The sequence below is a fragment of the Pinus tabuliformis genome, chromosome 4_2 (assembly GCF_031772625.1).
Source record: "Pinus tabuliformis cultivar Carrire ecotype Pingquan chromosome 4_2, CPIR1, whole genome shotgun sequence".
Taxonomy (NCBI): domain Eukaryota; kingdom Viridiplantae; phylum Streptophyta; class Pinopsida; order Pinales; family Pinaceae; genus Pinus; species Pinus tabuliformis.
The window spans coordinates 499469375-499493466 of NC_142304.1; the positions used below are offsets into that span (position 1 = coordinate 499469375).

The 24092-nt window shown below is 37.3% G+C and overlaps 1 protein-coding gene across 2 annotated transcripts in view; it reads left to right on the plus strand.

Moving 5' to 3' along the window:
- Positions 1–24092, plus strand: part of LOC149170175 (putative uncharacterized protein YDL057W) — a 380775-nt gene that overhangs the window by 261108 nt on the left and 95575 nt on the right. For both annotated transcript variants that reach the window (XM_089428932.1, XM_089428931.1), the window contains one exon: positions 6279–6443. In XM_089428932.1, coding sequence (XP_089285058.1) covers positions 6279–6443 — 165 coding nt within the window. The remainder of the gene's footprint in view (positions 1–6278; positions 6444–24092) is intronic.

Here is a 24092-nt window from a genome sequence, read left to right on the forward strand (position 1 = left end):
GACGCAACAATGCAGAGGATGTTGGGCAGCGAGGCCAAACATCAGCACAGTTACTAGTGCCAGATGATCAGAGTGATGTTCAGTGATGGAGCATTACTAGATCCCATTCCTCGCTAAGAGGGAGTGTTGATTTGGGGTAAGATTGGATGTGATCTAGCCATGAAAATTAGTGGGGAGGCTAAAGCACATGAGATCTCTAGGACCCAGAAATGGTTTGGGCAGATTCTACCCGGTTAAGGAGATATTAAAATAATTAATATTTTTAATGGAGTTCCTAAGTCTAAACTTAGGAAAATAAAAATATTAATGGGTATTAATATAAAACAGGGTTAGAAGGTTCTAAATGACATGGATCAAGCCAAATCTAATCTTAGCCGTTGATTAGAGATGTAATCTCACCTGTTGAAGACTCAACAGAAAAGGTATAAGAGGAGGTTTGAGGGTCAGTTGGAGATACACCAGAGTGATCAGTCAGTTCGATTTTCTAGAGCGGGGTTTGCTAAGAGAAATCAAACCAGTGATCAGAGTTGCAGGGAGGGGGCAGTGAGTGCAAGGTAGAGAGATAGTGCTGGAAGACCGGTGCAGAGGCAGAGAGGCAGATGCAGAGCCAGGAGGAGCCACGTAGAGGCCAAAGTGACTGCGCAGAGAGCTAGAGGGCTTGCATGAATGACGCAGAGGCTGCAGACGTGACGCAGAGGCCCAGAAAGGCTACACAGAGCATTAGAGGGTTGACGCAGAGGGTTTCAGGTTGACGCAGAGGCCAAGAGGTCTAATGCAGTGCCTCAGAGAGACGCTAGAGAGAGTTTCGTGGAGCAGAGTTTCAAAATATCTGCTTCCGAAGAGAGGTATTACTGCTAGATAGAATTCTCTGTTGGGTGAGCCATTTTGGCACCCAGTTGTACTCAAGAAAAGATGCTTAATAATAATATCCTCAAAACTGCTGCACCGGTTTTCCCAAGTTGGGTCTTTTGGGTGATGATAGTCCAAAAATAACGGTGTCTGTTGTGTGTTTGTCTATTTCTTTCAGTTGATGATCTGTAGATGGTTGAGACTACATTGTGTTTATTTCAATATTTATATGGTTAAATAACTTGTTTAGTAATTAAACAAGTAGGTGAAATATACTAGATAGTGTAGGAAAATTTCTAACAGGTTTGACTTAGAAATTTCAACACAAACATACTCACGAAAGCTCTAGGGAGAGCTAAGTTCATCCAGTTCAGGGAACAAATGGGTATGGTGGAGAACCTGTTTCAATAGCAGAAACAGATGGATTCTTAGTTGCAGCAACAACAAATGAGAGGGAGTTGCAGTGCAGATGCAGTAGTTGGCAACAACACAACAAGGTCAGTAGCAACACAGAAGCAACAAATATCAGAGTTGCACAGTAGATGGTGGGCAGCAGTAGCCAGACATCAGCAGCGTGATAGGATACGGTGCAGAGACAAAATGTTGTGGCAACAATTGTAACACTAGAATACTTTCCTTGCTAAGAGGGAGTGTTAGTTTTTGTAGCATCGGATGAGTTTTAGCCACGACATTTGGTGTAGAGGCTAGAATATATGTATTCTCCATTACTCATAAATCGTTTCTAGAACTTCCACCTAGAGATGACTTAATTAGATTTATTAATCAAATTTTAATATTTCCTAAGTCTAAACTTAGGAAATATGATTAATTAATCAGAATTAATTAAGTCATGGTGTGAATGTTCTAGAAACTCACACAGATCAACACGGAAAGAATTTGGGCCATCGATTATCTTTTAATCTTGGCCGTTGGTTCTCCAACAGAGGATTATAAGAAGAAGTCGATGGGTAGATGGTGAACACACTAGTGCAGTTACTCAGTTGCCTAGGCTGAGTGATTTTCTCAGTGGCTGAAGTTCAGCAGAGGAGATAGAGCCAGCGGGTGAGTTGTAGGGGAGAGAGAGAGGGTATCAGCAGTGGTCCGGGAAGTGCAGGACGAATTCAAAAAGAGACAATGTGAGGAGAGACGCAATCCACTAGAGCACTCCACAGTCACTGCGCAGAGGGTGATGCAGAGATACCAACATATGGGCAGAGGGTCCATCTCGGGGTCAGGGAGTCGCTGTGGAGAGTGAGAAATTTGTTACTAAATTTCTCTTAGTATTTTTCCTCTGTTTTGCTGTTTGAATTCTTGTACTTGAATTACTGTTGAAAAATTAATAAAGAAGCCCTCAACTGCTGCACTGGTTTTCCTGCATTGGGTTTTTTCGGGGACAATTGTTCAAAAATAACTGTGTCAATATCTTGATGTGTGTGCTAGAATTTCTCTAATTTTCTAGCATTTATTTTTCTTCTATAGTATTTGTTTTGTGAAGGCTGCAATGTATATGTTTCAATATTTACCATAGGAAACTGCAAATAGTTTGTTTAATTAATTTAACATATAGAAGAAATATTATCAATTGTTGCAGTAAGATTTCGGTTTTCGGAATTTTCACATAGAAAGGTCCTCACTGTCCCTTAGATATCTCTTCAATCTCCATCCAAGCTTACCTCCTTTCTATGGTCTGAATTTCAGAGCAATCTGAGCTTGATCATTGATCTAATGCGAAGAGCCTACACACGTATTTATAGTGGTTGCCCTCTATAAATAAGCCGTCCTGAACTTGTCGAATAGGTGTGTCTATTTGAGGTGAGCCAACATGAGTTCTTCCATACAGTTTGGAGGCCGACTTTGAAGAGGAGGACTATGCTTGTCTTTGGAGGGCTTCTAAACACTTTCATAGACTCATAAACATTTGACACATGCTCAAGAAGAGCTCTTCATACATGACATTAATTCTTTGACTCTAAAGATAAATCCTAAGGCTCTCAATGGGAGCCATCTAAAATAAACCTCTTTCTCATGAAACCCATGAAGCAAGACATTACAAAAATAATTTTATTTTCTTCTTTACATCATTTACAAAAGTCACAATTACATGTCATTATGAAGACTGAATCTAGTTACACTTTTCAACAAATTTCACCCTAACTTTGGGGTTTACGCTGGAGGGAAAAAAATCTTCCGATTAGCCGTGTTTAGAAACACAGGTAATCAATGAGGTTAAAATCCTCCTAGGATAAAATTCGTGATCAAAATTATAGGCTTACCTAGGTTGTTACATATACTGAAGGTCTTATTAGGATCATTTACATCATACAACTTGCAGAATGGGTTTACAATGACATGTACATTGTTGATAGATGACCTGATCATGTTGAAAAAATGGGCACTTCCACTTCCTTGGAACTTTGACAAAATGTGTGCAACAAACAACAACAACACCAAAGCGAACGCCACATATAGATTCAATGACACACATAACCATGCGATAAAACATAGGTGCACCTTGACGTGGGTTGGATTGGCCCATACACCGGTGATCACCCCTACATAACCAAGGCTCCTCCAAATCATGAATCCTCTTGAGGTCCATTTGGAATCTCTCAATGCTATAGAGGATAGGCCATGGCCTACCATCACAAGGCCTAGGATACCTAAATACAAAAACTTACATGGTTTTCTCAAGGCTTTTGACTTGTGACCTTGGGCTTACAATGGTGATAAATGCAATGTGAAAATATATGTACCCTTGTTGACATGAATTGTAAGAATTGGCTCCAATTGTGGGACACATGCTCTACTCGAGAGGATGTGAGAACCCTGTAATATTCCACTTGTCACCTGAAACAATATCACAAGATAGGCATAAATTATTGGGAGGGAGTCAAACCGAAGTCTTATCCCTTCCTAACATGGCAATAACTCAAATGAAATCATAACAAACTAGTAAAAAACTGCTTAACTGATGTAATGGCAATAACATAAAGCAAAATATGCAACTAATCTAGCAAATGTAAATAGCATCGCATCAATGAAATGAAATCATACGAGCATCACTTATGCCTTAAACCCTAGGCCATAAGTATCTTTGATAGCCCTCTTGAAGAGCACGATATTCCTTGTCTTCTTCGATGGAAATTTTGTCCTTAGTTTGAGTGCCCTTACTCAGCTTATCCATTTGTCACCTTCGAAGCATAGCATTAGAATACCTATTAGGTGACTTATACTGAGAAGCCTCCTTTGTGGTGAAAATCTACTAAAGAGCAAGAGGTGGAGTGCTATGGTGAGAGTGGGCCTCCGCGTCATTGTTGCTCTTTGGTCTGGCTTCTCATCTTGTGAGGCCTCTCACAAGACCTGTTAGATTTTGAGGCAACAGGTCCCATGGAGGATCACCCTTCAAAGGCCTTGTTGGTACAACACAGTCCTAATAATTAGTAGCATTTCCTTCTTCAGTGGGGCTTGACAGAGAGTGTCAAGCTGGAATGTGGCTTTGGTGCAGAAAAACCTTTTGCCGAGGTCACTAACTCTACTTGGACCAAGCATACCTTGAACCGGGGTACCAAATATGGGATAGAAGTACCTACTGGTCCATGAAAGCGAAAATATGGAAGTAAGCACTAAACTGGCGAGATTGAGGAAGCCTTCGGGGCACTCTCAACGTGTTCACTTGAATCAGCAGAAGAAAAATTCATCTCCGTGGAAGAGCAATCTGCTCCTACATCCCTAAACAAAGATACAAACTAATCTGTCAGTGTAAATCACAGGTCTTCGTGGTGTATTATATCTGCAGTTGGGTAAGTTCTTTCTCGGAGATATCTCCATCTTTAGTAGGATGAATATTACTAGCTTTGTCCTTTCGCTGAATCCAAATGTGGGGCACCTCCAAAACATACTTTGAGAGCTTCTCCTGCAGGTTCCGTGGTTTCAGTCACATCATGGCCACTTTTTACTGCTGACAGATCCACTGCTTGTACCTCCGTGTAGGATGTCTCTTTCAAAAATATAGCATAAACCAATTGCCTTGATACCTACAAGGAATCAATTGTCATCTTTGGATTTAGATCAAATGTTCAACTCAAGGACAAGAAAATGGCAAATATGATTTAATTTGTAACTTGCTAAATTATAATCTTGTAGTTTTTTTTAAACCTTTGCATTGCGAAAATTGTAATCTTTGTTTTTTTTATAACAGCATATTGGTGGATAAATTGTGGCTTTGAATCACCAAAGCTATGAGAATTTCCCATTAGAGTTTTGAGTCATCCTTATAGTGCTTCAAGTTGTGACTGAAATTTGTCAATATTTGAGCACATCCACACCAAGACGCAGAATAGGTTGGAGCATGAGCAGTTGGAGAAAACTGGTTTTCATATACTACTGCCTACGCTTACAAAACAATTATGACTGAAGGACATGGATCCAATTGTACTTAGATAAGATTGATTTAGAAGCTGATGGGGTCATGGAGGATTTTTATCTTGATTATTTGAGTTGGCTTGACAAAGAGGACGATGATATTTCCTGCACACTGATATTTGAGCACTTGACACATCGACATCATAGTTTCCACATGAGACAATTAGTTTAGGAGCAACTAGGACTACATGGCCTAGCTATTTGAGGGCATACGCTATGCATTTTCGTAGATGAGACTCAAGAGGTGAGACTCGAGATTTTGGCTGTGTTAAATTTGTGATTGTCTTGATTCATGTGGTTGAACTGTTGAACTTGGTACTATTTGAGGGATTGCAATCTATTTGATTTTTTTAAAAATTTTTGTTTGACAATTGTCAACTGTCAAATTTTATATTATCTTATTTGATGAGATGAATTGATGGATAAATTGTTGTTTTACAGATTAAATGGATTGGAAATGTTATTATTTTTCTGCACAATGTTTGCTGTATTTTGGGATTTCTTTTTCAATTTGCTGAGTTTCATGGAGTATTTAACTGTGTTTTTCCTAGCCCCATGCTGGCCAACTTTTACAGTGTACAAGTCTCAACTTTGATAAGAACACAAAACATACAGCCTTCAAAGGTTTGATGATGGAACAAAAGTATCACATAAATTCCTGGATTTCAGCAACATATTTTCATTTGAGAGATTTTTGTTAGAAAACTGCAAACATGGAAGATTGATAACAGGGCTTTACAAAACATTCATGTCAACATAAATTTACTTCTGTTCTCATGAGCCAGGATTTTGTTGTACAGCCAAGAACTAAGTCCTTGTCTTACATGAAATGTCATGTCGGTTCATTACATTACAAGTGCTTTGGTGTGAGTGAAAAATGAAAGAGCTAATGTTTTTCTGTGCATGCTTATGGTCTCACCATTAATTTACAGAATTTTAAATATTTTAGATGCATGTAATGGAAATTTACGGAATTAAACTTTATTTATGACCACATTTATTTGCAGGTGGCAATGCCGTGTTGCTTTATGCTTCCAAGTATCAGGATATTAGCACTGCAATCAATATCAGTGGACGATTTGATTTGGATAAAGGCATAGAGGGTCGCTTGGGTAAAGATTTCAAGCATAGGATCAATCAATATGGATTTATTGATGTAAAGGACAAGTCTGGTAAAGAATCCTACACTTTTGTTAGAACAGTCAATAGGGTTGGAAAATAGCCTCAGTTGATTAAAACATTTGGTGAGTTTTGAGATTGGTATCAGTATTCATTGAATTCAATTATATATATATATATACAATGAGTGCATTGTCAATGTATTCAATTCTATATATAATATGTGCAATGACCGCATTGTCAATGTGATGGCCTGAATGTCTGTAGTGTACAATAGTCCTTTTGAGTATGGAAATGAATGATGTCATTCACAACAGATAATAGTGCTAATATGATCTTGTCAAACCTGAATTTTGACTGGTGCATGTCAACATTGAAAGTTGAAGCAAACAAAGTTCCTTCTACAAATTAATTACTCCAGAAGACTTGGAAAATGAAATTATCCATTGAGGATATAAATATTATATTAAATATATGAATAAGAATAAGAATGATAATGATTTACAAATGAGAACGAGAGGCTTGCTTATATATTAGGCAAGTGTCTCTTCATGAAGAGTCATGTCCTATTAGACATGCCTCTTCAACCTAATTACTAGCTTAACTAACTATTATTTATGATTATTATCTTTTACATTATATTTATATTATTTATATATTTTATTCGTTACATTGCCTTCTTCCTCAAAAAGCTTTGTCCTCAAAGCTTGTCGATGAAAAAGGCTTGATCTCTTTTTTGGCTTTGAACGTCTTTCTCTTTCGGAATAGTCATCCTCGTCGATACAAGTTGATATGATCTTCTTAGTGACAAACAAAATTGTCGCACTGAGAAGGGATTGGACCATCCCAGATTAATCTTCTGTATAGCATTCTAATCATTGGAATTTTGTAACGACTTGTCCTCGTAGCACTGGGTTGAGGTTACATTACTCTTCTCTGGAACATCAGTTTGTTGTTTCAGTTCTGACTGGTTCAAATATGTAGCATGGTTGATTCGTCTGTTCTCATGATTTGGATGCCAATATAAAGTTTTTAGATTTTCTTCTAGGGAAGATGTTGTTGAATTGGTTATGGAACATTTACTTGGGATGTCCATTGTCTGAACTGCAACATCTACGTGTGTCATTTCTTCAACTGACTTGTCTTCTTGAGTTGTCATATTCATTGGATCGGTATTCGTTCCTTTATTTTCAACTTGAACTGTTGTGACTGGAGATTTCGATACTTCTTCTTGAGTGACTTGTTCCAACTTATCTTTTAATGCTTTCTTATCCTCCTTAAGTTTCTTAGTTTGATTGAGCAGACTTTGATTATGATTTCTCAGACGTAAAAGTTCTTTGGTTTTTGATTCATCAACCTTATTTTCAGTGTTTTGAATTTTAAGTTTTTCATCTTTTAGATCTCTGATTTGTTCTAATAAATTTTTATTAAGGTTCTTTAAATGTAAATTTTCCTCTTCTTGTTCTGATAAATGCTGCTTGAGTTCTTTCTTTGAGACTTTAGTCTTCTTCACTTGTGCCAGTAATTTTTCGACGTGGTCCTTGAGACGAGAAATTTCTTCGTCCTTTTCCATTATTTCTTTGTAATGTATATTCACAAGATTTTTATGTTCGCATTCTAGCACTTCCTTGCTTTGTTGAATTTTGGCTATTTTTTCATTCTCTTGATCTTTTAGCTGCACTTTCTCGGTACACTGGATAACATTATTTTGTGGAAGTGATGATGGATGTAGAGAATCAAAGAAGGAATCCATTCTTTAGAGAATCGAAGAAGGAATCCATTCTCTTTCTCTTCTCAATCTGTCGCTCAATTATTGTAATTAATTGTTCTATATCTCTTGTGATTGATTGTCTTTGTTCCTTACTCATGGATTCTATATTTTTCTTTTTCTTCACTTCTTTTATCTTTTTTTTTTCAACAATTTATTTATTTCTATTTTTTTTTTTTTTAATTTTTATATGATATATTCTCTCTCCTTTTTTTTTACTCTCTTTTTATATAATTTCTCTTTTTTTTGTATATATTCTTTTAATCTATAAAATATATTTCCACTTCTCTCTTATAAAATCTAATATATATATATATATATATTTCAAATATTTTCTTCTTCTTCTTCTTCTTTTTTTGTTCACTCTTTTAATAAATTTTTTATATAATAATAATTGTTTTTGAATATATATAATTGTAAATTATATATATTATATAATTTTAATTTATATATATTATAAAATTATAATTATATAAAATTTATATACTTTTTTGAGACCCGCTTTTCCTTTTATATGTAACTATATAAGGCTTATATAGTATCCCTTTTTATAATTATAATAATATTTTTTTCTCAGAAAATTTGGATGAGACGTGACTCTTGGTACGGTCACAATCTTTAGATTTGAACGATTAAAATTATTTAGATCACACCTTTTTTCTCCAATGTTATCAAAATATCTTTTACTTTTAAAATACCATGGGCAATTACCATGGGTTGTTTCTAAAACCTCGGTTAATGTTCTCCACGTAAAATGTAAAACTTACCACTGGTTTCTAAAACCACAGGCAATTACCATTGGTTTCTAAAATACCATGGGCAATTACCATGGGTTGTTTCTAAAACCTTGATTAATGTTCTCCACGTAAAATGTAAAACTTACCACCCGTTTCTAAAACCACAGGCTTCTCCATGTAAAAAGTCTTAAATATACTTGAAAAGGTTCCCGCTTATCTTTATTATGCACTTTTTATCAATAATGTAAAACCTTTTATATATATATATATATATTTTTTTTTCACTTCTTTTTTGTTTGTTTAGAATATATTATTTCCTTTCCTATTTTTTTTATATACCCTTCTTCTTTATTCTTTATTATTTTAATTTATATTTTTAAATAGTAGGAAATGGCCAAAGACCTAAAAAATGGAGAATCTCCCAATGTGTGGCAAAACGCTTCAATTATGACAACGACAAGGTTGATGATAGGTTGATAGCCAAAGGCCTGGTGATCAGCCAAACGTAGCTCTGATACCAAATGAAGCGAACAAAGTTCCTTCTACAAATTAATTACTCCAGAAGACTTGGAAAATGAAATTATCCATGGAGGATATAAATATTATATTAAATATATGAATAAGAATAAGAATGATAATGATTTACAAATGAGGACGAGAGGCTTGCTTATATATTAGGCAAGCGTCTTTTCAGGAAGAGTCATGTCTTATTAGACATGCCTCTTCAACCTAATTACTAGCTTAACTAACTATTATTTACGGTTATTATCTTTTACATTATATTTATATTATTTATATATTTTATTCGTTACAAAAATGGTGATTGTTGGTGCAAAATCTAGCGGCCTTGGAGAGAGGCACCCTACAAGGTTAACACTAGACCAAGTGACAACAATGGGGTGATGGTTCACTGTCACCGCAGCCAAACCCTTCTGCGCGTTGTAGATTTGCACTGATGGGAGGAGTCCTGGTATGTGTGAAGGTCACCTAATGGGAATTCTAAGGTTAGGGTACAAGGTGATGCAATGAGGGCTTCTATAAGAAAGTCACAATTTAGGCTAAAGGATCCAATAAGAGGCAATTCAGTTTCTTGATAGAGGTCTATTAGATGAGGCATAAGATCTAGGGCTTGATTAGTAGGTTGAGTGTTGGGATGGCCAAAGGTCAAGGCAAGGAGAAAGGGCTTCCAACAATGTATATGAACAAGATCAAAACACATGAAACCCTCAAACAAGCCCTTATGTTGAAGCAAGACCAAACTAGGGTTTACCCTAGGGCAAAGGAGTTTATGGACAAAATTGAAGGGATGGCCACCAAAAGAAGACATTTTCTGGTAAATGCAATCTTCTTGATGTTTAGGCTTTTCAATTCCACAAATGCACCTTGCCTAGGAATTCACACCAAGCCCTAGTTGGTGTGTTTGGCCTTAAAGGGGCTTGTTGCCTCCTGTCACACACACCTAAGTTAGTGAGAAAAGCCGTTAACCCCACAATGTGTGGTTGATGGCAAATTTAAGTGATGGGGTTGTCACCCATTCCCAACTCTTTCTCCGTTTAAGCTCTCTCCTAGGTAAGCTAAGGGGGGTGGTCCCTAAATGGAAAACTAAGTTAAAAGGGGGGATGTGAGGTTTCTAGGAGATGTCAAATTTGGATTACTTGAGATTATGAGCAAATATAATGAGCAATATGAAATGAAATATACTTAAATAATCATCAACACATGAATCAAAGATTAGCATACATAAAACCAGTGCCTTCAATATTGCTTAAAAATAAATAATACTTGCTCAAGAAAAATGAAGTGTTTCAAATTGAAACACAAGTAACCCTGTCAATCAAACAAAAGATGTTAGCAAGATATGATATCACATGCAAGATATAAAATTTTCTTTCAAGAAATGCTTTCAAAATATATAATCATTCACAAATCCAAAGCATGTAAGGAAGCAATATAGAATGACTTGCAAAGGAAACAAGTTAAAAATTTACTTGCAAAAATAAACAAGATGATACTTGCCTAAATAAGATAATCAATTCAAAACATTTTCATCAATGACAAGTACATGAATAATTTGCAAGTAAAATAATAAAATGTGTTAGCATGAAATGCACTTAAACTAAGATTAAATGCAATTATCTTGGTTAATTTTAATTTAAATGTCTAGTCTAGGTGTGACCTTTTTTTCGACTGTTTTGAAACAATTCTCTTGTGTAAGTTGTGGAAGGGATCCAAGGAAAAACAACCAAGCTATATTAACGATACCTCCCTTGGACTATCCAACACACCCGATGCCTCCAACGTTGTAGAGACTGTGGTATTGATGACTGCAAGGTCACTGTGTTAACTGCATAAGAGGGTCTATGTCCCTTAAGTTGATGAAAGAAAGGGGTCCCTAAGAGATGTATTTCAACCAAGCTTATGCTTGGAGGTAAATTTTTAGTAAAGATGCAAGCTATGCTAATATTAAAGAGAAGAGTTTATGGATAAGACATGTATTTGATCACTTACAAAATGGACTAGTGCCTCATTCCTTTGGAGTATGGAGTCTATGATTTGATCGGACAACTAAAAAGTTTCTAAGGAGGACGAAATCTTGATGCCCTAGCACCAAAACTCAAGCAATTATCTATGCAATGGGTTAAGGAATTTCCATGGGAGAGCTAGTGAAGGTTCACCACTAGGATATTCATTCACATGTCATTCATGAGTAATGCATGCAATAGTGACATCTAGATAACATTTAATAAATTTTCAACAAATTAGGGCACAATAGCAAACTCTCGATTCAACATATTCCATACATTAGACATATAGAAGAATAATATTCAACAATAGGTACACTTATAAGATAACGTGGAAATAAATTCCATTCGTTTGATCGAAAGAATAGCTCCAAAGATGAACAAATCAGCTCCAAATGTCAAAATACATTCATAGATCCAAATTCTCCACAAGATAAGAAGGTTGAATTAACTCAAGAGATCGAATTCTTTAAGTGTGTGATGATGATTTACAACAAATGTTCTCTCCTCTACTTATATGAGGAATCACAAAGTTAATTTTAGCCCAATGCCCCCCAAAACAATAAAATAATGATGCAACAACAAGTTAGGTCACAAGCCGAACTAATAACCAATGACAAAACACAAATGATTTCTCACACATGTGAGTTGTAGGGAAGAATGTGTTAACGTCATCCATGTGTAGCCCCCTTTAGGGCATGCATTGAGGGGTAAGGATGCCAAGTGAAGTATAGAAGCCCTCTAAAGTCGAGATGTGAAAGTTGGCCTTTACATTTTTGTCATTCTCTCTTTATGGCTCCCAAATTTCATCTTGGGTCAAAATGTGGTCTCATGGGTCTCCAGGTGGCCAAAATGCTTGTCTCTTCTCCAACATTTGGGGCTTTCATGGTGGTGCTGGCCATCCCGTGTCTGAAAGTGTGAGACCATCCTCCTCTGGGTCTTAGATCAAATGCCATCCTCTAATAGCGCTAAGCCAACTGGGGGCATGCTGGGTCACGATGCATTAGCCCAAAAAAGTCATCAATGTAGGGAAAAGTGTTGGAATGTTGTGGGTGCTGGAGGTGCCCTTGGGTATGTAGATGCTCTGCTACTTCTTGGAGTCCCATGGCTCTCAACACCTCACCTGTGGGTGTCAATATGCTCCTCTGGAAGACCTGGGCCCTAGTTAAGTTACCCAAGCATGGCTGTGGAGCCACCTGACAATTACACACAATATCTAGTGCTAGCAGCTACATCATTTGGTACATTTAATCATTTTTTCATCTAAGTGGACCAATCTTGAAAATAATGGGCAATTTGACATTTCAAATAAGGCTTCTCTTCCACAATAAGGCTTTGAAAATGGTGTTACCTCCCTAGGTAAGAGTGGTTAATTTTTTGCTTATGGCCATCATATGCTTTTTCTTGTTATTTTCGCTGCATCAACTATTGATTTTTGGTAGCATCGGATGTGCTCTAGCCTTGAAATTTGAAGGAGAGGCTAAGGCACATGAGATCTCCAAGACCCAGAAATCGTTTTGAGAAATTCCACCTGGATGAGGAGTTATTAAAATACTTAATATTTTTAATGGGTTCTTAAGTTTAAACTTAGGAAAATAAAAATATTAATGGGTATTAATAAAGATAACGGTGAGAAACTTCTAAGAGACGAGGATCAAGTCTATTTTAATCTTAGTCGTTGATTAGAGACTTAATCTCGACTGTTGATTCATCAACAGGAAAAGCATAAGAGAAGACTTGAGGATCATTTGGAGACACACCAATAGATACTCGGTATCTCAAGGAAAATCGATTCTCAAGAGAAGGAGATCGATTTCAGAGGAGAGTTGTAGGGTGGAGGAAGAGGATGGCATCAGTAGCAGTCCGTGACTGAGGAGGAGGTGACGCAGGGACAATGAGAGACAACGCAGAGAGAGACCCAGTCTAGAGGAGAGATGACCCTCATGCAGGTTGATGCAGAGGGACGCAGAGCCACTCAGAGCCACGCTGAGCCACACAGAGTGACGTAGAGGTGATGTAGGAGTGAGAGAAGGGTCTCCAAAGTGTCAGAATGTCAGAAAGGGGAAGTCTCAGGTGTTTTCTTTTAGTTTCTCTGTAAAATCATCCCCTGTAAAGCGATTGTTGCTGAAGATTGATAAACCCTCATTTGCTGCACCGGTTTTCCCGCATTGGGTTTTTCTGGGGACAATTGTCCGAAAACCACTGTGTTGATGTGATTGGTTCTTGTGCATGTATTTTCTTTGTGTAATTATGTGATAACTGCAGTAGAATTTATTTTAATATTTGCTGAAGGGATTTCGTAAATAACTTATTGTGAATAATAAGTAGGTGAAATAAACCAGTTGCTGCAGTAGAATTCCAGTTCAGAAATTTTCAAATCGACCTCCCAAGGCAAAGTTTTGAGCCCTACCCAGGTATGAGGGTGTATGGTACCAAATCCTAGAGAACCAATGGTTAGTTGAAGCTGAAGAAGGGAGGTAGACTATAGGGTTTATAATGTAAGATGGAGAGTGGTAAGTATGAAATAGGAAGAGATGGAACTACACTATCTCAATCAATGTTACTTGGGAGCGGGAGCGAAAGCGGGGAGTGGGAGCGAAAACGGGAGCGGGAGTGACATTTTCAGAAGCTCCTGGTTTGGGAGCGAATCCTGGAGCGTTTTTTATATAATATATATATTTTTTATATTTTGATACATATATGTCAACAAAAACATGTAGAATAATGAATTAGATATAAAAAACATAAAAAAACATAGATTGAACCATACAACAACAATCATCTAGAAGTTATAATCTTCATCAACCACGTCCACAAGTTAGTTACATAGTAACATACAACATATTGAGTCTCATGATTCATCAATCATAAAGTTTCAAGCTTTCAAAATTCAATATATAACATTTATCATCATTGATCACCAAAGATGTACTTGTCAGCTAAGTGTAACCATTACAACAAATAATATTTAACGTGAAATTAAATGTTATAAAATGAAATGAAATGAAACAACTTTCAACTTTCATGAAGCATCATATTCATAATTCATTACTAATGAGTTATAATTGCCAACTTCAAACTTAAATTGTCATATATTGTTTAAAAAAATATCATAATAAATATGAAAGAGTCAATAGTTATAAAAGTTACTAGAAACTAGAAAAGAGAAGTAAATCTATTATCTATTTCTTATGCTTGGGCCTCTTGCCACCACAAGAAATGTCTAATTTTTTAGTCTTGTTGGAAAATCAGGGTCTTTGTCATTAATATCACCCTCTAAGCATTAATATGCAGAGGTATCTTTGTCATTACCTCTGTATCTGTATAGGGATCTTTGTCATTAATATCACCCTCTAAGCATTAACATAAGATAGAACAAGCATAGCATGTCAAGTCAAGATTTTGTTTGAGTGATGCGTACATTTTTAGGAGGGTCATGATAGAGGAGTTCGACAACCAATGTCACTAACATCAAGGTACATAGAGGGATTGGTGCTCTTGATTAAATACAAGTTCCATACCCTAATACATGACAAAATTCAATGGAAACGTTGCAATCCCTCAATCCCTCAATCCTGAAAAACTGATAAGTCTGCTAGATTTTGAATGAAATCTAAAATTCTGCTTTCTCCATATGAAATCCAATGAGGCCGGAACCACTCTCAAACATCCTGAGTCATTTCATGGTAAAAGGATGAAAATGAATATTAAGGAGAATTTCACTTTTACTTTAAGAATTTAACATTGCCATGAATAGCATATCAATACTAGGGCCTAGACTTGATCATTAAGCTGCCCCTCTCAAAAATTATTTGTTTCTTTCAAAAAAAATTGCATTTCAAAGATTACTACAAAAAAAAAATTGCAAAAAAGGCAAAACGCTCCCGAAATCGCTCCCAAAATGGCAGGGAGCGAAATTTTTTTTCGGGAGCGCGCTCCCGACCCGCTCCCGAGTTGCTCCCACCTGGAGCGCGGATTGCGAGTTGGAGCGAGGGGGGGGGGGAGCGCTCCCCGCAACATATATCTCAATCAAGGTTTCCCAAGTAGTGCCCATCCTATACCCATTGGGCCATTAGGTGAGGTCCCACTAGACTAGGATGAAAGATTAACCCCCCCATTTAAGGTGAGGAAACAAAATCACAATCAATGCTGATTTGGGGCAGCATTGGATGTGCTCTAGCCATGAAAATTGGTGGAGAGGCTAAGGCTAAAGCACATGAGATCTTCAAAACCCATAAATGGTTTGGGCAGATTCTACTCGGTTAAGGAGATATTAAAATAATTAATATTTTTAATGGAGACTTAGGAAAATAAAAATATTAATGGGTATTAATATAAAACAGGGTTAGAAGTTTCTAAATGACATGGATCAATCCAAATCTAATCTTAGCCGTTGATTAGAGATGTAATCTCGGCCGTTGAAGGATCAACAAAAAAAGTATAAGAGGAGGCTTGAGGGAGTGTGTTGGAAATAACACTGAGAGGGGGGGGGGGGTGAATCAGTGTTATCAAATCTATAACTTTTTCATTTCCGTAGTCAGATTTATATACGCTACTTCATTGAAGGTAACTCGCGTACACGCAACTGTATTAAAGGCAACCAACGTATATCTGACAGACTTATGATTCAGTTAATTCATCATATGTTGATCTTTAATCAGTGCATGAGTATTTCATTAACCATATAAACAATAACTATGTGTAGTAATAACAAAACAAACCATCACACATAAGAAACACACATGAACACCAAGATTAAAGGTGGAAACCCAATGTGGGTGAAAACCACCTGCTGCTGTCGTCTCTGTCTTCTTTTAATAATAAGAATATTTGTTTACAATCTTGTATTGGTGCAGACTCATACCAGTACGCAGGCTTCTATCTGCAGAAGGTTGCAACCTTCTCTCATTTTCCAGCTTCTACTAGAAGGGAGCTACAACCCCCTAGCTCTTGTACTAGGCAATATGTTTACTAGTACGTAGGTGCCAGCCTACATAAAACTTCACTCTTTCACTAGGGACCACGTTTCATGAATTTTCAGACTGGATACTCCTGGCCCATATCAAAACATATGAAGACCTTGACTCATCAATAACCCATCATAAATTTAGAAATTCAAACTTCATCAACCAACATGCAGTTAATCTGAAACAATCAGATCACTGTCATTAGGACACTGTGTTGAACCCAGAAACCTGCACCAACATTCGGAACTAACTGAAAACCTCAAAAATTCATGTGTTAGATTGTATACGTTGCTTCAATGAAGAAAACCTGCGTGTATACGCCACTTCCTTCTGCCCAACCTGTGTATACCTCTAAAGATTCTGAATCATAAAGTCTTTGAATCACAAACTTACCAACCAACAGTATATTGAACAACAACTATCAACTTACAGAACTTTGCACAGGCAGGCAACAGAGAACACATTTTCTCATTTGTACAATCAATCAAATATCAACCTCCTTATGCATTCAGATTTACATTCAGATCTAAGAAGACTTCATTGACAGACAAAAATAGCAGGAGCAATAAATCAACAATACTGATCTGATAGATCAGTCATCTCTGAACATCATGCCTTTCTTTGGTATACGCTACTTGAAAGAACAGATCCTGTGTGTATACGCTCTTTGGCCGAGACGAACATGCTTACAGATCTGTAAATACTAAATATTGACTTAGAACTTTGCTGCAATTCCAGACTTCAGACAAACCTAGATCATGATAGATAACGAATAAAACAGGCTCAAAACATCAGATCTAGCCTCAACCAATATCAGATCATTCAAGAATAAGTCATTTCAAGTCTCATGATCTTGATCCAATATTGAACTTTAGGGTGCACATAAATATTTCAGATCTAGTTCCAAACATAACCCTACAACAAAAAATATATTTCAGATAGAAGTACTCCTTAGAATCTTATTCACTTGCACCCTTTGGTCTAATGATCTTCTCCTCCTTATATAGTTTTAGGTTTTTCTCAATACCTTGGAACAAAACCACTTAAGACCAATACCTTGGACCAAATACCTAGGGTCAATACTGTGGAGCAAATACCTAGGGTCAATACCTCAGATCAAATACCTTGGATCAATACCTTGGACCAAAATACCTTGTTTTTCAACATGTACGCGCTTTTCCTTCTGTGAAAGTGTGTCTACGCATACGCTTTTTTTGTTCTGTGTTCCTGTGTGTATACGCTACTTTGACAAAGTGAACCAACATATACCTCTCTTTCTTCAATCTTTGAAGTTTGATCTGTAATCCTTTGTTGTTAACCTATTGCACTGTGAACTGTCATCTGTGTGAGTTGCCATCAAGGACAACACTTGTATCATAATGCCAACAGAGTGATCAGTCATTCGATTTTCTAGAGCGGGCTTTGCTAAGAGAAATCGATTCAGTGATTAGATTGCAACTAGGGGCAGTGAGTACGAGGCAGAGAGGCAAAGATAGTGCCCAAAGACCAGTGCAAAGGCAGAGAGGCAGACATAGAGCTAGAGGGAGCCATGCAGAGGCTAGCAGGGACTGTGCAGAGGCCAGAAGGGCCTGTGTCATCCACGCACAGGCAACAGAAGTGACGTAGAGGGCCAGAGAGGCTACACAGAGCCTCAAAAGGCTGACGCAGAGGGTTCTAGGCTGACGCAAAGGCCAGGGCTGAGCTTCAGATTGTATTGGAGAGGGTTTTGTGGGGAAGACTTTTTGAATATCTACATCCGAATAAAGAGGTATTACTGTCGAATTATTTTCTCTGTCGGGTGAGCCAGTTTGGCACCCAATTGTACTCAAAAAAACTGCATAATAATATAACCCTCAGAATTGCTGCACCGGTTTTCCCAAGTTGGGTTTTTCCAGGGACAATTGTCCAAAAATAATGGTGTCACTTGCGTGTTTGTCTATTTCTTTCAGCTGTTGATTTGTAGATGGTTGGGACTATATTGTGTTTATTTCAGTTTTTATATGGTTAAATAACTTGTTAGTAATTAAACAAGTAGGCGAAATAAACCAGAGAATACAGATAAAATTTCTAACGGGTAATACTTAGAAATTTCAACAGTCAAAAACCATTTTCCTTATAGGTTACCCAATGATCCATGTCAAATGCCCAAATACAAACAAGCATAAGCACCTGATTGCAAAATGAATAAAGTACCTTTTGATCACAAGGCCACCTTTCGACATGTACTCTTGCCAAATGGGCGAGGAAACTTATGACTGATGCAGGTGGCATAGATATGAATGGAACATCATCATTGGCTATAGTGGCTGTGAAGGGTTACTGGCTAGGTGACTAGAAGAGATGCTGGGAGAAGAATTGCTCCTATGGGGTCGCCCAATATTTATGGGTAATAGTGATATCATAAGATTGGGTATAAAGATGCCTATTTCAAAATGTGAGACTTTATGATTATAGAAAAGGATATCAAAGCCTTTACTTGCATAATGATCACATCAATGAGTCGATAGAATGTTAGATAAAGGGGATTAGGCCTTAGGATTTGGTCAAGTATGAGATCTGTTGGTATAGTGGGCTATGCCAATTCTTGGATGCCATGTGTGTGATTCGTAATGAAGATCTAGATAATGGTCCACTATCATGCCTACTTGTAAACAAAGGTTGGACTTCACCCCTTCTAATCATCCCAAACAACTTTTTAGTTGAGCCACATGACACGGGACACAGAAGACATGAAGTTACAAGTATTTGAGACATGACACAATGAGCCCCCCATAACATAGACAAGGAGGACAAATTCTATATTATATATTAAAAAATATAAAAAATTAGTGAATTACACATTATGAAATATATAAAACCTTTACATGATGATGATACAATTTCAATCATGCAACTAATGCATATAATCAAAATAACATTGAGTGCAATCCATCTCTGAACCAAAAATATGTCAACAAAGAGGCCCTAAATGGTTTGTAGAGTCCAGAAAAAATAATGCTACAACAAATAACTAGTACCGCATATCATCAAATCATTGCCTATATTGGGATCCTCATCATCAATATCACCCTCTATGCATTAAATTAATATAGAAAAATCTTAGCATGTCAAGTTGAGACTCTGTTTGAGTGATGGGTACATTTTTACTATGGTCATGACCAAGGAGTTCAACAATGAATGCCACCAACTACAACATTGAGGTACATAGAGGGCTTGGCCTTCTTAAATACTTTCATACCCTCATACATGATAATCTCCAATGGAAATTTTGTAATCCTTCCAATCTTGAAATCTTGAAAACTGTTAAGTATGTTGGATTTTGAGTGGGATGTAAAATTCTATTTTCTCCATGTGAAATCCAATGAGCTTGAAACCACTCTCAAACATCTTGAGTCAATTAATGGTAATGTTAAAGATTTAAGTAGAAGGATGAAAATGAGAAACCTGAAATCCCCTCTAACATTGCTTAATTACCCTTAGTCGCACTCCAAACCTTTGAGAGCTCCAAAGTTGTGACTGAATTGCATGAGAATGAGGTAATAATTGATTTTAAGATGATTTTTTCACCAGACCCATGTCAAAGTTTTGGGACACCTGTAGGGCTCGTGTTCAACATTAGTCAAACTCGTTTCCTACGAACAGGAGATGAGTCAAACTCATGTCCTATGAACATGACACGAGTCAAACTCATGTCAGATACGGGTCAACCATGTGTTGTGCTCGACACGTGAAATGCTGAGAAATTGTAGCTGTGGTCGGTATTTTCATCGTCAAAATCAAAGGAGAAATAATTATCTTCTAGTTATCCAAGTTGGCCCTAGCTTGACAGGTGGGCCCCACCTCATGAAGGGCTTTGACCCAAGGTCAAAACCCACTTGATTGGTCTACTATGTATTGGCAACTCGACTCACCTCATTTAGAATCATCACAAGATCAATTTGGATTTGTTCTACAAGAAAACATTTGCTCACACATGCAAGGAAGAAGAAGCTAATTTGATTGGCGAGTTTGACTTTCTATTCTCTGTGTTGACCAATGTTGACTTGGATTCTTCTCTTGTTGTTTGACTAAATTTTTGAATAAGGTTGGAGGCCACATATTCTTGGTATCTTTGACCAACTGTTGATCGAGTTCTTGGAGTTGTTTCTGGGCATTGTTTGAGGTTTGACCGTAGGTCAAACTATGTGGTTTGATTGAGATTCTTTGAGCTACTTGTTGACATGGCAAATTTTCGCTAGGCCAACAAAGGGGAACCAACCCGATCGCAGACCCCGATTAGATCTACTTTCGTTTGGAATGGCTAGTTCCAACGGGTTTCAAAGGATCCCGTAAATTGTTATAGGTGATGAAAGATTGCTCTTTGGAGGAAGACTTCCATTAAATCAACAAAAGAAACAACTAACCTATATGTATCAAGTCCTATCTACATCGATTCTACCTACTTATGCTAGTCCTAACTATTATAATCTACCTTGCAAGAGCATAATAAAAGAGATTAAGCATCATATATAGATTCCAAGTCCAAATAAATCAATTACTGAGTTCACCGATGAACAAGGCTGTATTTAAGCTTAATTGCAATCTAATTATTCATACAAGAATACACATTCCTGTTTCTACAAATAAAACTTGCAATTGATGTTTAATGGAGCTTCGAATTAGAGACCGCTCATGAGTTAACCATGATAATGAATTATATTCAAATAACTAAGACTAGTCATAAGCTGTTTGTTATCACTGTGCACAAAAACAAAACATATATATCCTCATGCCAGTCACAACACCCTGATTCCAAACATAAAAAAAAAGGAAAATGAATCTGAAAAAAGGCTTCTTCTTGACCCAAACAGTCTTCTTTATTAGCAAAATAAATCAAACCCTGTTCTGCCCCTCAAAAAGCCCTTTTTCCATCTCTGGAGGTAATACTTATGCAGAAAGAAACTGACCCTCCGTCTTCCCCTGACTTTCCACCTTCCTGCCCTTTTCAATATACAAATTAAAATATACAGACGTAGAACGGTTGGTGAAACTGCTGACATGTCGAGGCCACATTTGCTGGAGCGTTTTATTTCCTGGGGGAAATGAATGGATGCCGATGGAAAGGAGAATGACTGCGTGTCATCTCTTCATGATAAACCCCAAGACAACATAACTTTCGGAATACACAGGCAACACATGGAAACCTGACCGTGAACGCCTAAGGCTGGATCTTAAATAGAATACACCCGTATATATAAACTCTTCGGATCCGCTCATGCATCCTTTACCCACAGCCATTCCTGATGCTTACGCGTCTGCTCTTCGATCTCGCTTTTCTTCTCTTGATCCTCGCCTGTAGAAATAATTAACATTAGCTATGATTATGAAAAATATGAAAGAAATGCCCAAAAGACAAATCTTGCCCTCATTAAAACTTTTATAAAGAGATGGACTATGTAACTGGGAGCTCTGTGTATAGTATCAAGCATTTTCGTTGTCTATAATATTCAATTTTTATTTAAGAATCACTTGATGGTATAAAAAGAGGTAAAAGCAAGAGGGAGATACGATAAAGGCATCTCGAAATAAAAAAGGAGCAAGTGTGAAAGGATTGGCCCCTGGTTCAGCCAAGGTTGCGATGCGATCAAGTCGCAATCACACATCGCAATGGGCAGTCACATGCAACATCACCCCTGGTTCTGCCGATTGCGATTTGCGATGGGTCGGACCCGAAAAATATATGCGTTGCGTTTAATAATCCTTGCGGGTCTGCCATATCGTGGAATGTTGAAGCTTGGGTTGATACACTGGTTAAGAGTGCTGATTGCGAGGTCTGGTGTGATCGGAGGCCTGATCGCATTGTAATTATTCATTGGAGATAGACCTTAGCCCTTACCCAATGCAAAATGCGATATGCGATGTAACAACAGACCCGATAGGATATGGACGCGATTAATTGCATTTGAAGTCCAGGAGGTCATCGCATATCGGATGCAAAAGAGGAATGTATAGTGCGATCGCGGAAATTGCGAGATTGCGACAACGATAGAGGCATGGTTGAGTCCAAATACAACCATAGTAGAGAGTGGGGGTTGGTTATATGTGTGGGTATAGAGTACCATGAAGGTTTATGAGGATTGAATAAGTCCCGATGAAAGGATATGAATGAAGGGCTAGACTGAGTTATAAATAAATCATTCCGCAGAGATTTATTAAGGGGGCCTTAACCATTCAGCTTTGAGGACATAATCCCATATGGCAACTCCCGTAAGAAACGAAAGATCAAACGTCTAGGGGACCCATTCAAATTTGCCACCAGAGCAGGTTTTAATAGGGTGGTGGTTGTGGCCACAACACTATTGTAGGACCGAATTTCGACCCCTTTGATCCTTTGTTGCAGGCCGAAATTCAGCCCCCTTTGACTAGACTTGACTGTGAGCAGAAGATGACTTTTTCCTCTCTTTTGACTGATTTGAAATGGCATTTATTGTGGTCAAAGGTTGATATTTTGATTGGAAAATTAGATGTACAAATTGGATGAATTGAACAATTTCTCATAAGGAAAGATTATTGGGATTTCCCCCTTGTGGGATTTTGCTGCAAGTAATTTTGGTGTCTCTTGTCTCATTGTTTCATTGTGATTTCTACTACTCTACTGAATTTTATGGTTGAAATTTTCTAAGTATAACTACTTGATGATTTGAATGCTCTAAGAAGAAAAATTGTATCATTGGAAGTAGTTATCAGATTGAAAATTATTCTAGTTTGTCTTGTTACTAGAAAATCAACATGGTATCAGAGGTTTGGTGAAGGAAAAGAGCATTGCGATCACTTTGAAGAAACCCTATCCTACATCTTCTTTCTTGATTGATCATCTGCATCATGAATTCCTTCATAAAGGCAAAAAAGAAAACTTGAAGGAGCTACATACTTCAGAGCATGGAAGACTAGAATTGACCTTGTTCTTGCAAGGATAAGGTCTTGGATATTGTGAAAGGAAAAGTTACTAAACCAATTATTGAAGCAGGAAAAGCCAAGTTCAAAGAAGATGACATCTCGACCATAATCTGTTAGAGATCATCTAATTCCTTATATTGCTGATCATGAATCTTCCAAGCAAATGTATGATGCTCTCATTGTATTATACACCATCAACAACATTAGACAATCTATGAGTTTAAGAAATTAACTTTGTGATGTTAAGATGACACAGAGTGATATAGTGGCATTAGACTTCATAAGGATCTCTCAATTGAGAGGTCAATTCAAGGCTATTGATGAAATTGTTCCCGATAAGGAACTTGTATCTACAATGCACGATGGTCTACCTGACTCCAGAGATTCTTTTGCATCAAGTATCAGTGGCCGAGAAAATACACCCACCTTTGAAAAACTATGGGTTGCTTTCACTCAAGAAGAATCTAGGCTCATGTCTAAAGGAAAAATTCCAAATCCAGGTGAAGATTCTCAAGCTTTTGCAGCTCACTCAAAGAATAAGAAAGGAAGAAGAAATTTTGGAATATTTCAAAGAAGCATAGGAAGAGGACTTGCTCCAAGAACTACTCTAGTTATAGGACATGGTCCACAAAGAATAACTCCTCCTCCCTCTCAAGAAAGAAGGGACATGTCAACTATTCAATGTTTTTGTTGCCAAGCATATGGTCACTATCAAAATAGGTGTCCTCAAAAGTATAATGATCGAAAAAGGAAAGGGAAGAAACATGCTTCA